General features: G+C 37.9%; 3 protein-coding genes across 11 annotated transcripts in view; 1 reads left to right on the top strand and 2 right to left on the bottom strand.

Annotated features, from left to right (window-relative positions):
- Positions 1 to 2,648, bottom strand: part of LOC104801245 (methylcrotonoyl-CoA carboxylase subunit alpha, mitochondrial) — a 5,375-nt gene extending 2,727 nt beyond the window's left edge. For both annotated transcript variants that reach the window (XM_010524437.2, XM_010524436.1), the window contains exons 1-8: positions 2,252 to 2,648; positions 1,868 to 1,989; positions 1,629 to 1,776; positions 1,258 to 1,395; positions 868 to 963; positions 726 to 785; positions 301 to 393; positions 96 to 207 (exon numbers count right to left, since the gene is read on the bottom strand). In XM_010524437.2, the coding sequence (XP_010522739.1) occupies positions 96 to 207; positions 301 to 393; positions 726 to 785; positions 868 to 963; positions 1,258 to 1,395; positions 1,629 to 1,776; positions 1,868 to 1,989; positions 2,252 to 2,599 (1,117 nt within the window). In that variant the 5' untranslated portion in view covers positions 2,600 to 2,648. The remainder of the gene's footprint in view (positions 1 to 95; positions 208 to 300; positions 394 to 725; positions 786 to 867; positions 964 to 1,257; positions 1,396 to 1,628; positions 1,777 to 1,867; positions 1,990 to 2,251) is intronic.
- Positions 2,649 to 6,160: 3,512 nt separating this feature from the next.
- On the top strand, positions 6,161 to 15,923 carry LOC104801248 (pentatricopeptide repeat-containing protein At1g12300, mitochondrial-like). 8 transcript variants are annotated; one of them, XM_010524449.1, is made up of 8 exons: positions 6,161 to 6,352; positions 6,519 to 6,567; positions 12,540 to 14,281; positions 14,413 to 14,728; positions 14,848 to 15,149; positions 15,261 to 15,299; positions 15,391 to 15,471; positions 15,577 to 15,923. In XM_010524449.1, the coding sequence occupies exon 3, from the start codon at positions 12,588 to 12,590 to the stop codon at positions 14,196 to 14,198; it is 1,611 nt and encodes a 536-aa protein (XP_010522751.1). In that variant the 5' UTR covers positions 6,161 to 6,352; positions 6,519 to 6,567; positions 12,540 to 12,587; the 3' UTR covers positions 14,199 to 14,281; positions 14,413 to 14,728; positions 14,848 to 15,149; positions 15,261 to 15,299; positions 15,391 to 15,471; positions 15,577 to 15,923. The 8 variants fall into 8 exon arrangements, with proteins under 8 accessions (XP_010522751.1, XP_010522748.1, XP_010522745.1 ...); XM_010524446.1 differs by having other exon boundaries at positions 14,413 to 14,441; positions 14,569 to 14,728; positions 15,261 to 15,471; XM_010524443.1 differs by having other exon boundaries at positions 14,817 to 15,149; positions 15,261 to 15,471.
- Positions 6,951 to 11,272, bottom strand: LOC104801567. The gene is made up of 5 exons (XM_010524875.1): positions 10,612 to 11,272; positions 9,584 to 10,494; positions 8,241 to 9,476; positions 7,432 to 8,096; positions 6,951 to 7,077 (listed from the first exon to the last, which is right to left on the bottom strand). Exons 1-5 carry the CDS (start codon positions 11,270 to 11,272, stop codon positions 6,951 to 6,953), a joined length of 3,600 nt encoding a protein of 1,199 aa, XP_010523177.1.
- Positions 15,924 to 16,260: the final 337 nt, after the last annotated feature.

Raw genomic sequence — 16,260 nt, forward strand, 5'->3', positions numbered from 1 at the left:
AGGAACAGCCATAAAACCACCAGATATGCTTTGAGGAAAAATAGAATCTTAAGCAAGCAGCCAATATCTCTTTACATAAAGAAGAAAAGCTATACCTGACATTGGCACTTCTGACTGACTTATGGGAAGACATTCACCATTGGCAACACGGATTTGCCACTCCACAAGATCTTGTCCAACAATCATCTCAGTTACAGGATGTTCAACCTAAGAAGTGTTACCCATGCTTCCTTTAGTTACATATATAGTCCAGTACTTATTGAAGCAAACGATATTAAACAAATAAGATTAGAGAAGCACCTGAAGCCGGGTGTTCATTTCCATAAAATAAAACTGACCGGAAACAGTGTCAACTATGAATTCCACCGTCCCAGCACTGTAATATCCAACTGCCTTTATATATCAGAAGGCAACAAAATATAAGCACCTTTTGTATAAGATAGCCTAGCAAGAAGAAGTTTCCAAAAACAAACAACTAAAAAATCAATGACTAAATATTCTCCCTCAAAGATTCAGATAAAAGAAAACTAGAGTTAGCATCTTAGAAGAAATTAGCACACAGGATCTCCCAGTGGATCAGACCATCAAGTACAGAACACAACAGAGAGTGGCTTAAGCACACACTGTTGACGTTGTCAAAAGAAGAAAAAAGCATACTATGTTGACAGAATCTTGGCACCAGAGTCACTAAGATTACTTGCTGAAATGCATGATCAAAGACATACCCGTGCTGCCGCGACAGCAGCTTGACCTAACTCTGCGCGAAATTCCTCGGTGACATTAGGCTGCACCAGTATAGTTTCAGTCACAAACAGCCATTTTTGCTGAAAGAATATACAAACCACTAAGGAAAGGAACATTTATTACAGCAGGAGCTTCTTCAATAATCTTTTGGTGTCTTCTTTGGACACTGCAATCCCTTTCGTACAGATGCAAAATATTACCATGTTTGTCTCCAAATATCTGAAAGCAAAAGAGATTCAATGGAACATTAGTGTACATCATAAACACAATCTACCTGAAAAAAAAACAGTTTTTACGTGAACAAAAAATTGTTGATGAACAGTTGAGGAAATGGAAACAAATCAAGAATCATTACTACATGATCAAGGATAGTCAAAAGGAATTAACAGTTTGAGAAGAGGCAAGACATTTTTTGCCTTTCATGCATAGTGGATTCAGGGTTTAAGCACCATATCAACCAGAACAGAATTCCATAACAGTTATAAAATATATAATTTTTACAACCCGTGTTACCTGAACTTCGATGTGCCTTGGTCGAGTGATGTATTTCTCAAGCAAAATCGTGTCAACGCCAAAGGAGGCAGCAGCCTCACGTTGTGCACCCAAAAATGAATCAACAAAGTCCTTCTCATTTTCAACAATCCTCATTCCCTACAAGTAGAAACCTCATCAGTACTTCATTTCAAATGCAATGGAAGTGTGGAGTCAATTAACAAACTAAAATAATATCTAGGTCATTTGATCAATAGTCCCCCTTTACCCACTTGAATAATTTAGTCAAAACCATGTTTCCAACATATCTCAATGATGTCAGAATGACATATGAGCAGTAGATTATTACAACAAGCTAGTTACTGGAAGAATCAAAGTTAGATGTGCAACACCTTTCCTCCACCTCCATGTGTTGGCTTGATTAAGATAGGATACCCAATTTTTCCTGCTTCCATCCTCATATGATCGATATCTTGCTCACTGCCATGATATCCCGGCACCAGAGGAACTCCAGCCGCACCCATTATTCTCTTGGAAGCACTGCATAAACACAGGTAGTCAGAAAATATTCAAGAAAATATCAAGAAATGCTTGTGCAGAGATGTATGAAGCGACAAATGCATGCTAGGACCTTTTATCCCCCATGTCACGTATTGCAGAAGCTGGAGGTCCAATAAATTTTAGTTCTGAATCTTCACAAAGTTGAGCAAAGTCGCCACTTTCGGACAAGAAGCCATAGCCAGGATGGATCGCCTAGTGGTAGTTAGAGGCAAATATCAGTTCTGAAATCGATGTTTCTCTAACGAAAAGTAAACACGAGCAGCAACAATCAAATGGCACCAATTAAGCAGCCAATAGAAGAATGAAACGGGAATGAAAATCCTGATTATCTGAAACCCCTCAAATGATCCATGACGCATAAAAATGAACTCTTTCAAGTTCGAATTTTAGAAAGTTTCTTTTCCTTGTCTCAGAATTTCTCGGGAAACAAACAACAGACCCATCAAACTCACACCTGCGCACCAGTGCGGACCGCAGCCTCCACGATAGACGCTCCGCTGAGATAACTGAGCCGAGCCGGCGGCGGGCCAATTCGAACAGCCTCGTCGGCGGACTTAACGTGAAGAGAATCTCTATCGGCGTCACTGTAAACAGCGACAGTCCGAATTCCCAATCGCTTCGCGGTTCTCATGATCCGGCAAGCAATCTCGCCTCTGTTCGCCACCAGAACCTTGTCTATGCACTGCTTCCTGGGCTCCGTCGCGGCTCCGCCGCTGGAAACAGAGCCAGAGATAAACCTAACAAGAAGAAAAGAACGTTCTCGACGGAGATTGCGGCGAAGTGTTGACGCCATTGTCGACATGGTTCTCGAGCTCGAAGGACGCCGACGCCGGAGACGCTATTACCGACGGAAACAGGGAGAGTGACGGCAAGATATATACGATCAAGGAGGCTATTTTGGTCATTCAGTCTTTCTAAAAAAATAATAATAAAGAATATATATGTACGACGTGGCGAACTTTGACTGGTGATGTGAAAACGGATATGCATATGATGTGCTGCTTACGTTGCATCGTTACCTTCTGAGTCTACCCACCACTTAGGTCTTAGTGGGCTTTCTCGATTCTAATTGGGCTTTACTCAGATTTTTTAAATTTAAATTAAAGCCCAAATACATAAAAAGGATCTCATTTTAATTGGGCTTAGAAATAAGAGACCATTGGGCTTACAATTTAATAATTAGTATCGGTTTTCTTACAAAAAAAAAAAACTGTCAATTATATAATATATCACAAATCTATATATATAAAATTACAGTGGATTCACGTGGTCATGACACGTGTCCACTTTTTTTTGTTAATTTTTTTGTAATTCTGATTCTAATTATTAGAGTAAATAATATTTAAAAATTTTCTTTATTGGATTGGATCAACGCTTTGTAAATGTAATTAAAAGTCTCCGGAATTCCAATTCCATTAAAGAGGCTCAAAAATCTTTGAGACGGTTTAAGGGTCAATTAAAAAAATTCTAAACTATAAAATAAAATATATGTTCTCGTTTTCTCATCAACGATATCAATTTGATGATGGAGGAATAGACAGTGATCTTCAAGTGAGGCTTAGCCAACCTACGTAGAATGTGAGTTTTTTTTTTTATGTTTTGTATATTATTGTGTGTATTATATTATTATCATCGTCATCGTATCAATACTTTTTTAATAACATTAAAGTTGTTCGCAAGTGATTATTTGACTAATATTCAATATATATAAAGTTGATAAAGAATATTGATACGTTTTTTACAAACAAAGACGATTGGCAATCCATCTGTCTTGGAAGAAAAACTGTCATATTTCATTACTCAGCGAGTTGCAAACAGAATTCTACAGGCCAACAACAAAATCCACCTCTCTGGATTTCTGTCGAACCTCAACGGAAGACACTTGATCAGGTATAATTGAATTTGAATTTATTCACCACCAGACGGACAAACGAATACAATTTATGTTTCAGGAAAACAGATTTTGGATAAATCAGATATTATGACCGGTAGAATAGTTGACATCATGATTCTAAACAATATAAGACCAAGGCCATAAACGAATTAGTCTTGGTGGGTTGGCTAATGTAAAAGCCTCGAATGGGTTGAACAACAAGATGATCCATCTACAGAAAAATGAATCTCCAGATCAAATGACTCTACCAGCGACGTGTTCACAACCCGTTTGATCCGATCAACTCCAAGGCTTCGGTGTCTCATCGTTTTGGTCTGGGAAAGACGACATCATTATTATACGTTATATATATATATATATTCATCGATGACTTGTAAAATGTTGGTCTTCCAATGGCCACCTAACGATATTATAGAAAGCCGCAAGTTAATATAAAACGCATTAATATTTAAACATATATAGACGAAAAAAAATAATGTTTGTAAAATGAATGCGCAATCTACAATAACATAATATATATATATATATATATATATGTATATATATAGGGTTTGGTTCTGTTTTATGTGACACTTTATATTTTGTATTCAATTGAAAAATCTAAATATATAATTGGAATGATTTGAACACTTGTTCTTGCAGTAAGATGGTATACTACTACTAATTTTCTAATTTGAAAAAAGGCCAAATAAAAAAAAATTGTAAAAACGATTTTTAAAATAAGAACATGAAATAATTAAAAGTAGTTTTCTTTGGTTCTTACGGATTTGAGAAGACCCGGGCAAAACGGGTTAGCTAAGAAGTTGAATCGTTAAGTCAAATTATAATATAAGATTAATAATTAAAATTAAATAATAAATCCAATAACTAAACCGGCCGGTTTACAATTCAGTACAAAACGGGTACGGTTTTTAAATCCGGTTATTAGGTTTGAGTTACGAAAGGAAAACCACGTGAGCTCTCTTATTGGAGAAGGCTTAATAGATTTATACAATTTCTATATTAATCAAAATTAATTGGCTATTTCATAAATAATCAATCTAAATATTCGAAACGTAACATCACATTTGATTAGATACTATTTTTAATAGAATCCAATAGAAGACATCATAGTTTGGCATTATTTTAATTTAGTATATACTTTAAAAATAATCAGTACGAATGTTAATTACTAATTTATAGGATTTATCTAACATGTATTTATAGGATATATATATAATTTCGCAGTATTAAATATCTCAAAACAAATATAATTTGTTCTTTTTTCGAATTATAACATAAATTTATTTGTATTGTTAAAAATAGTGTGTATTCGTATAAATTTAGAATATTCGGGAAAAACATAAACAGATGGAACAGCTTTAATCATTTTAAAATACGCAACAAATAGCCCCTTTATTTTCTTCATTACATGCATAGATTAAGATTAAATTAAATTGGTGCTAATGTGATTATTAATTTAATAATATTGTAAAAAGAATAATTTAATCTTTTGGGACCACTGCGATAAGGTTTGCTCCTCCACATGATTCTACCGACTACTCTCCTTCTTTGTCGTATTCTGAAATTAATAAAACGAAATTAATTAATCTAAGCATAATCAATTAAAATGACATAATCACTCTATTAATCGATTAATTAACTTATCGTTTCTTTGCATTTGTCTTTTACTATTACTTTATTTATTTCGTCCAACCTCACCTTGGACCAATCTTCGGACACCAAATCATGATTAACTCCCTCTAATCCCTGTTTTAAGTCCAAGGGACCCACTTGGGCAATTTAGAATAATACAAAATATTGTGACAAATTAATATTAGTACAAAAAAGAGTTTCATTATGTTTATTATATCATCATAGAATTATATATATATATAGATATAGATAAATATATATATACACACACATGCATATTAATTCACTAATATTTAAATAAAATTTATTATTATATATATACATATTAACGATCCGTCCTTGGTTTTCCCTTCTATGATTCCCCTTTCATATCTGTGTATGATAAAGATGCAAAAACTTTAAATTAAAGTTCACAAATTTCATTTTTTCTTGACTCAGGCAGATCAAGAAGAAGAATCCGCAACACTCTGCAACCCTTTGCGTTTAGATAGTTAGATTTTATGATGTCATATTTATTTATTTTTTAAAATATCCTCTTCTCTCTCAATTCTCTCTCTTCTGTCTGTCTCCTGTTCTCTCTATATATATATATATATATTTAATGAAGTAGTATAGTGTTCAAATTATTATTATTATTATTATGTATCTTTAGTCCTATTTATGTATATTGTATAGAATTTTGATTATACAATTTGCTCTTCCCAAGTGTATGTTTTTTTAACAACGGGCCCATTAAAAAAGAAGGGTTCGGCCCATTACAAAACTTGTAACGAGTAATATTATTAAGCCCAATTTTAAAGTATTTTATCGATGAAAAACCAAAGTAGGGTTTCTGAAAAACCGCTTTCGTGCCTCTGTCTCTCTCTCTTTCGTGTCTTTGTGTACTTCTCCTCAGCCGCTTAGATAGTTAGATTTTGTGATGTCATATTTATTTGTTTTTTAAAAATCTCCTACTCATCTCTCTCACTTCTTCTTCATCTGAGTTTCGATACTCTTCTGTCAGAATCTCATATTCGACAATCTCAGGTGAAGCTCTCAATGATTTAGCTTTCTTTGACGGATCCCTAATCTCAATTTTAAAATAATTTATTGATTAAAATCAAGTTCTAAACATACAAAATAGGGTTTCTGAATCATTGGCCAAAAAAAAAAAGGATCCTTGTCGTAATCTGACGATTTTCTCATCATCCAGGTAGACGAGAGCCGACGGAGACAACAAGTCATCCAATCGTAAGAACAAGGTGCGTTCCCATTCTGATAAACCAATTATTATTATTTGATTTATAGTTTATATCTTTAAAATTTGTTTTTTTTGGGTAAGATGTTACAATTTCTGATGTGAATCTGGTTATTATTATTATTATTTGATTTATAGTTCATATCTTTAAAATTTTAATGTTTAGTCTAACCTAAATAATTTTATAGATGGTAATACTTATGGGTGGTGTTTTCAAAAGTTTTTTTTTGGTTTTAATGTGATTGTGTATTGATCAAATAAAAGAACCAACATTAGTTTTTACAAAAGAGGCTAATACAAAAAGCAATTGATTCCCAAACGTAAGTGGGCAAAAATATATAGTGAACACGTTGACGAATTCTAACGACGGCCTTCAGTTAGATAGTACTAATCCTCTAGGAGACTGCTTGAAGTCGGGTTGCTCTTTAACTGTATGGACAACAATAACGTGCGCATGTTGCGGTCAAGCTTGGCTCGCATAACCTGGATCGTTCTGGACTTTTGCTTGAAAATCCTGCCATTACGTTCATTCCACAACATGTCAACCACCTGGTGAAGAAGAAGTTTTGAAATGACTGACCGATTTCGAGTAAAATCCCTTTGAGCGTTCTGCCAAGCCTGACAAAAAGTGATGTCTGTAGGGGGCTGATCCTAGAAACATTCCGCAAACCACTCCCAAAGTGCCTTACTAAATGAGCACTGGAAAAAAAGATGACCGTGTGACTCATCCTCAAGGTTGCATAAGCAACATGTTCCCTCCACCTGACATCCCCACCGTATTAGTCTGTCTTTGGTAGGTAGTCTTTTGATCAACACCTGCCAAAATAATATCGCAAGTCGTGGGGTTGTTTGGGATATCCAAACATACCTGAACCAATCCACTTGTGGTGTCCTCTGTCGGATTTGTTCCCATGTTCGCGATGTGGAGAACATCGCCTTATAATCATCTGTACCCTGCTTCCAAAGCGAAACATCATGTCCCTTTGAGTCATTCGGTGGTTCTGTTGCTGCCAATTTAATCTGGATCATCTGAATTGCTTCTGATCTAGCACCCGGTAAGCGCCAAGTCCCATCCGTAACAGCATTTGCAACCGAGGAGGCAGGATTGATCCTAAGTAGCCGGGGTCCTTCGTCTCCAGCAAGAGTAATGAAGGGTCCTAAATCTGTCCAACAATCATCCCAAAAGTTGGTTGTCTTCCCATCCCTGACCTCTTTCCGAAGAAACATTCGAGCTTGTTCTCGGATTAGAATCAACTTTCTCAAAATCCAAGAGCATCTATTATTAACCTTACATGTCCAGAAAGATCCTGCCTTGAAAACATTCCTCCTTGTCCAAGCTGCCCAAAGGGATCCAGACTTAGTGAAAAGTATCCAGATAAGTTTTAACCTGAAGACAGTGGTATAATCTGCAAGCTTCCTTAACCCAAGACCACCTTCCTTCTTAGGCGAGCATATTGTATCCCAGGAGACTCGATATGACCCGGTTGCAGTTTGATTGCCTTTCCATAAGAAGGACGCACATAACCCGTCCACCTGCTTGAGAAAGAACTTTGGAAGGGCAAAGACCGAGCTCCAAAAGTTAACAAGTCCATAAATAGCCGTAGAGATTAATTGTAATCTTCCAGCATAAGAAAGATATCGATTGCTCTAAGCTTGCAATTTTTGTGTTATTCTCACAAGCAAAGGTTGAAATTCAGCCCGCGGTAGCTTAGACGGATTAAGTGGCACTCCTAGGTACTTGACCGGTAATGAACCCTTGCGGATGCCTATTGCTGCGATTAATGTGTTCGCCTCTTCTTCCCTTACTCCACCCAGAAATATTTCAGATTTGCTCTGGTTCAATACTAGCCCCGAACATTTACTGAAATCATGCAGAATATTCATGACCTCCTGGAGGGAAGTCTTGTCGGCAGAGCTGAAGATCTTCACATCGTCGGCGAAAGAGAGATGTGTTATGGTAGGTTGGGAGCACCTCGGATGAAGTCTGAACCTACCACTCGCAGCTCCTTTATCTAGCATTCTAGACAACACTTCCATAGATAGAATAAACAAGTAAGGTGACAGTGGATCACCTTGTCTTAGCCCTCTTCTGCCTTTGAAATAACCGACTAGCTCTCCATTTATGGCAATCGAGAACTTTGGAGTTGTGACACAAGCTTTGATCCAATTTACAAAGCGAGTCGGTAGATTCATAGCCCGAAGTATTCGCATCAAAAACTCCCATGAAAGGGTATCAAAGGCCTTCTTGATGTCAATCTTTACCATAGCGCTAGCTGGAGTGTTTTTGCGGTTGTATTCACGGATCAATTCTGTAGCCAGCAAGATGTTCTCCATCATCAGTCGTCCTTTTAAGATTGCTGTTTGGTTAGGTGCTATGATCTCCTGCAATATTGGTTTAAGTCGCTTTGCTAACAATGTAGAGATGATCTTATAAACGGTGTTGCAGCAACTAATTGGTCGGAAATCCGTTAGCTTCGATGCTCCTGCCTTCTTTGGTATCAATGCAATTGTTGTGGCATTGGTTTGTCCCAGCAACTGCCCAGATTCAAAGAAACTAGAGACTGATCTGATCAAGTCAGCTCCGGTAATAGACCATGTTGATTGGAAGAACTCCTTCGGAAAGCCGTCTGGCCCCGGTGCCTTGTTGTCCGACATTGACAACAAAACCTGCTTAATTTCCACAGCAGAGGGGAAGCGGGTTAGTGACTCAGGCAAATTGGAAGAGCAAGAGTACCTCAGCATGTCTTGAAGAGTTGATGTTGAAGGGGGAACAACTGTGTCATCGGTTTTGCCAATCAGATTGCTGTAATATTCAACGACATGGCTCTTGATATCCTCTATTGCTGTGAGACGGTTCCCCGCTTTGTCCTCAAGGAAATGGATATGATTGTGGGCATTCCTTGCATTTGCCACCTTGTGGAAGTAAGAGGTGTTCTTATCACCTAGGCGTAACCATTGAATTCTGGACTTCTGTCTGAAAAATTTCTCCTCGGCAACAGACAGAAGGATCCATTCCTTACTGATTTCTCCAGCAATATCTTCTCCGAGTCTGGAGAGTGCAACAGCTCGGCCTGAACCAGTTTAAGCTTGACCTCCTCTGCAGCTACTCGCTTTGATAGGTTACTAAATCGACACATGTTCAATTGCCGGAGAGGCTCCTTGATCATTTTCAATGCTTTACAAAGCTTGAATTGGTCATTCCCATGCCATAAAGATGTATTCCAACAGTCACTAACAACCTGCAGAAATTCTGGAACCAACGTGAGATGGTGCTGGAATTTGTAGGGTCTCCGTACCTTTGTCGGGAGGTCTGGGAATCTGATAATACAAGGGGCATGGTCCGAAGGTCCCTGGGGAAGAAACTCGGCGTATGAGGTCATATGCTGGTCCATCCAAATGCCATTGCATAAGGCTCTATCGAGTTTCACCGATAGAGGGTTAGCCGATTGGTTATTGCACCAAGTAAAACGCATTCCGAAGCTTGGAAGGTATGCTAAACAAACAGATTCAATACAGTCAGCCAACTCTTGCCTCCCCTGGCTCTGCGAGACTGGGGTAACACAATCAGATCGGTCAGTCGCATATAACGGTTGGTTAAAATCGTCCACAATTAACCAAGGAGATGCAGCCAGAGGAGGGTAGACGGATAGCTGTCGGATTTCTTGCCAGAGTTCTTGTCTAACAGAAGACTGATTACTAGCATACACAAATGTGGCAGAGATTGCCAGAGAGCAATCCGGAGAGCAGATAGTACAGGTTATTGCTTGCTTGGACATGGTGTAGACGGTGACTAGGAGAGAAGGGTCCCAGACTAACCAAATTCTTCCTTGTTGATCTTCATCATAGTTGCATATAGCTCGCCATGACGATGGTAACGCACCCTTAATTCTTTCTGAGTTCCCTGCGAGGATATGTGTTTCCAATAGGCCTCCTACCAAAAGTTTGTGTTCTAGTATCCACTTGCGAACCAAAAACTGTTTATTACGGCTATTGAGCCCTCGTGTATTCCACGCAAAAATCATGGGAATCAAATTACTTTTTTAAGTGCCTCTCGCGGCCTTTTGACCACGGCCTTTACCCTTCTGTTTCGAACCACTTGGCCCTGAACTGCTCTTCTGCTGACTATTGTAGCTAGGCTGAACGATTCCTAGGCTAGCCCTTTTGGCCTCTAAACCCGGAGATGGTTGTTTCCGATCTTCAAGTGTTGTGGGATTAACATCCAGTTGCTGAGGTTTAACTGGACTCTTAGATGTGTCAACCTCTTCGTTTCCTTGAGCCAGCTGCTCCGAACCATTCTGTAACATAGGGGCTATTACTTGGCCTTGTGGAGGAGAAGGGGGAAGATCTGCCGTAGGTTGCTCTGAAGCTACAACGATGGATTGGGGTATCTGATCCTGCTGTATTTCACGGCTCATGGCCGAGTGTGGATGGACAATCTTTCGATCAAGCGACGACTGACTAGCCACTGGCTGGCACACTTTGCAGATTGGATTGGGCGGGGGAAGCTCTTTGCAGAAGCTACAGGTGGGTAGTAACCAATCATATGCGACTTCGATAATATGCTCTACTCCATCAGGAAGGTGAACAACTAGTCGTGTGGGTAAGGGATTATGGAGCTGTACTTCCGTGTAGACCCGAGCTAAACTGAGATTTTCCTTGTTGACTGTAGCTCTATCCAAGTATAAGGGTTCTCCGATCCCTGTGACCATTCGACTAATACAGTCAAAGTTGTAAAGGATGTGTGGAAGTTTCCTTAGGGTTACCCAGGTGTTGATTGCCCGCATCGGTGGCTTGTGCGGATTGTGATTGGGATTCCACGATGACAAACATCGTGCATGGACCAATGTACCAGAATTTCCTAGCCAATATTCTGTTTCGCATTTCATCACTCTGTACTCGGAATAGAAAAGTTCCGTCACCCAAAAGTTTATATTAACATAACGATTTTTGAAATATGAGCTATGATGAAAATGGTTTTCTTATAGGTATGATTGGTAATTGGGCCGGAAGTTGATCTATCTAAACATATAGATTTAATTTTTTTAATCAAATTTTAACACACAATATAAATATATATATATATATATATATCGTACGATTTCTTAATGCTTAGTCTTTGAAAAAATCTAAATCTATAGAATAATATGAAAACTTTATATATCAAGAGACCAACAATACAAAATTATTACTATTATCATTATTATTTGATTTATAGTGAAATGCAAAAAAAATATACTAATTTATTGGGGGGAACTCGAATATGTTTTCGTAATTTGTGTTTGTAATCAAATATATTGAGATTAATATATGTATATATATATATATGTTTATGTATATACTACAAATAATTATAATATATATTTTAAACAATAAAATTTGAAAAACATATCTCAAAATTTATTTTTTTAAATCTTTTTAAAATTATGAGCTATGATAAAAATGGTTCTTTATAGATATGTACAGTGTAATATTATTTTTAAAATAATGGGTATTTTTAAAATTTTTAACTTGCTAAAACTCGAAAAACTTCAAAGTCTTAGACACAAAGTGCTCATCGAATCTCTTTTTGTGTAAACATTTTTTTAAAATTACACAATGGTAGGTCCCACAGGCCACATTTAATTGTGATTTATTACAATTGACAATGAAAGTGGAGTCTGAGAGCACATGCATGGTGCAGGGATAATAATGGGAATAGGTTTTTTTGGTTGGGTATAAAGCTCTACGCCTTCCCTATATGAGATCCACTTGTTCCCTCTTCCAAACACGCCTTCATGCTCGATTTTCGGCCACACCATTTTCTTCTGAACCCATAGTTTATCTACCCCTCCCCTCCTCCACATATTATTATTATTATTATTCTTATTTTTTTTTATCTGAATTGATTCTCATATCAGGTTTTATGTTAAATTCGTGTAATCTGTTTATGTCTGAATTGAGTGTTGACTCAAAATGGATTTTGGCTTTCTGAATCAGGTTCAAAAAGGATAAGGTTTTGTGGGGGTTCTGATTCTGTCTTTTTGAATGGAAGCTAATATGACGCCGATGGTCCGGAGAATGGCTGCTTTTGCATTTGCTTCTGCCTCAAGTCTGCTTCAGACTCATCCCCTAGGAAGAGGTACTCTGAACAACTTTTTGCATTGTTCCTCTGTCTTAAGCTGTCGGAGATCGGCTTTTTCCGATGTTAGAGACCGCAATATGTCATACAGAGATAGATTGAGATGTCGGGTTCATGATTGTCATGCCGAGGATGCTGTTGATTTGTTCGATCAGATGGTCCAGTTTCATCCCTTACCTTCCATCGCCGATTTTACTAAACTATTGAGTGCAATCATGAAGATGAAACAGTATGATGTTGTCATTTCCCTCTGCAAGAAAATGGAATTGCTTGGGGTTTCACATAATATCTACTCTTTGAGTGTTCTCATCAACTGTTTCTCCCACTCGCAAGTGTTTTTGGGTTTATCTGTCGTGGGCAAAATCTTGAAACTCGGTTACAAGCCTAATGTAGTCACCTACAATACCCTAGCTCATGGTTTCTGTATCCACGGAAAGATTTCAGCGGCTTTAAGCTTGGTTGACCAAATGGTGAAAGAGGGATACAAACCTAATGTTGTAACATTTAGTACTTTGATCAACGGGCTTTGCCTTGAGGGTAGAGTTTCTGAAGCATTGAGTTTATTTGATCAGATGCTAAAGATGGATTGTCAGCCCGATGTAGTTACATTTGGCATTCTTATAAACGGGGCCTGTAAGGCAAGAGATTATGCATTGGCCATGAATCTACTCGAGAAGATGGAGGAAATGCATATTGAGATCAATATCGTAATTTATAATACGATCATCGACTATCTTTGCAAAGCCGGACATGTGGAGGGTGCACTGAACCTCTTCAGAAAGATGGGTAGTTGTGGGATTGTACCAAATGTAGTAACTTTTAATTCTATGATAAATGGTTACTGCACCGCTAATAGGGTCGAAGAGGGTATTAATCTCTTTTATGAGATGTCTCGAAGAGGATTGGTTGCTGATGTAGTTACTTACAGCATCCTCATCCAAGGGTTTTATCGAGTAGGCAACCTTGGTGCTGCCCAAAAGGTTTTCATGCAGATGCAGTATAAGGGTCATCGACCTAATCTTGTGACTTATAACATTGTGCTTGATGGACTTTGTAAGAATGGAAAAACAGACAAGGCACTTTGTCTATATAATAAGTTGGATAAGAGTGGGATTGACCTCGATATACCTCTCCATAGTTGCATGATGCATGGTTTGTGTAAGGTTGGGAGGGTTGACGAAGCGTTGATATTATTTAATAAGCTTCTTGACAGAGGGGTGAAGCCGAATGTTATCATGTATAACATAATGATATCCGGACTTTGCGGGAAAGATTCATTGTATGAAGTCGAGAAGGTAATTGGTAAGATGAAAGAGGATGGTTGTTTTCCCGACGATGGTACGTATAACGCATTGATAAGGGGTCGTCTTAGAAGTCGCTTTCCATCGATGGTTATCGAGCTGATACGAGAAATGCGGAGCAATGGCTTTTCTATGCATGCATCGACCTCAAATATGATAATGGGTATGGTATATGAAGGTAGATTGGAAAAGGGGGTTTTGGATCTCCTCTCTTAGTAGATGTAAGTACTAAACGGCTGATGAAAAGGGCCAGCATCACATGGTTGTTTGTTTGATGAGAAGAACCAGAAGCTATCCAGGTTAATTATCTCTATGTTTCACTTTCTATGTTTTCAATATCATAAATCCTGTGTCTTTGTTTGTTTGGGCACAGCCTGCCTCCTCATTGGACGTCTGATTGGATCTGTTTTTTTTTCCTTTTGTCATTCAGACATCTTTGGATATTCTGAGTGTTTTGAGGTAAGAACACTATTGTCACTGGAGCTTCAATCCACTCTGAAGCATGATTTCAGATGCCTTTTCATGACAAATCATTCCCCTCTTGTTGGGAAGTTGCATAAGATTCTGATGAAAATGTTTGTCTAAGGCATGGTAAAATCAAAGACTCAATCAAATCGAGCCTCGTCTCAGAAAGCTTCAGAAACTCATGGCTCTTCGGTCGGAACTCGGACATCACGACCAACTTCAAAAAACGAAACAGCAGCTCGAGGGCATGGAGCAGAGGCAGTAGCAAATGATGTATTGAGGTAAGAACAATAATGCCCCCTGGAAGTTGAGATACTTTTTTAGCCCCTGCTTTTGGAAAACTGGGTTTTTTTCCCTTTTGTCATTCAGGCTACCTGAAATATAGTAGATGTACCTGCAGATAGTTTCATGGATCCGGACACAGATTCTGGCGTTTTTGTGGACCCTGATTTGTTGGTGAATGGTTCTGTACCCATTGACATTGATGACATTCCTCTCGATCCAGACATTGACCCCACCCCTTGAAGACTTTCTCGCGTCAAGCCCTGTGCCTGATGATATGGATTCATCAGCAACAGCAGATGTTAGAATTGAGAACAAGGAGACCAAGAAGAAGCAAAATGGGTGGGACAGAGCCAAACATATGGACAAGCTGACCGGACAGATGGGTCTTCTCTCGCCTGAGGTCAAAGACCTACCCAGGTATTTTTCGAGTTTTCAGTCAAACCCTAAATTTACAGTGTTCCTCCTCATTGGATCTAATTGCTTTGTAACAGAGATTCTTCTTCTTTTTTTTCTCTTTTTGTCATTCAGGCAAGAGCCATGATCCTTGGGTGTTCCGAGTGTTTTGAGGTAAGAACATTGCTGCCCCTGGAGCTTCGATCCACGCCGAAACATGATTTCAGATGCCTCTTCATGACAAATCATTCCCCCTTGTTGGTAGAAAATCAAAGGTGAGAGAGTCTGTGTTTGTGTCTCATTTGTTACAAGAAGAAGAAGCAATGCAATCCGTGCGTCGAAAGAGGTCAGAATCTCTGATCCCGCTTCCTCGACATCCGAAAGAAACCAATCTCTGATCCATCATTAGCTGTCTCGGTTTCCCTTACAAGCTCTGTAATGTGTTTTGTAGCTTTCGGAGACGGGAAAATGAAAAAAAAAAAAAAAGGGCTAAACTTTCTCGAGCGAGGACTATGAGCTGAAGCCGAGGAGGAGCTGCTCAAAGACTGGAGTTGAAGATGGCAAAGGCTTTTGTTTAATGTCAATCTGATTAGGGTTTTGCTGAGGATCTTTTATTTTACAAAAATAATTACGTAAATATTTTCTACTGTTTTTTATATTTCATTCTTTAGTTAAAAATTATACCATTCGATTTTATTATGATAACATCTTGGCCCATTTAACTTGCCAATTGATTATTAGCTTGGCCCAATCTATAAACAAATGTAGTTACATATATAACGTATATTCTTTTTTATCGATGTGTTTTTCAGTAAATACATTTATTTTTATTTATTTTTTGCATATAATCCACATGTCATTTTGTTTGTTTTTTTAATTGTTTTTTTAAATGTGGGTTTCCAAATAATATTTGGGCCCAGGCCCATCAAATATGAACGCATACCAAAACAATGTATTATATGCGTAATCCAACAATTATATACAAAAAAAAAACTTTTTTTCAATTTACAGTATTCCATATACAATTTATGGTATAAATCATAACACTTTTGTACATAATCTTGCTGACATCATCATCATCATATATATATATGTAAGACTATTAAGCTGAAAAATATTAGAAGAACAAGAAGCA

This window comes from Tarenaya hassleriana, unplaced genomic scaffold (genome assembly GCF_000463585.1).
Source record: "Tarenaya hassleriana unplaced genomic scaffold, ASM46358v1 Cleome7, whole genome shotgun sequence".
NCBI lineage: Eukaryota > Viridiplantae > Streptophyta > Magnoliopsida > Brassicales > Cleomaceae > Tarenaya > Tarenaya hassleriana.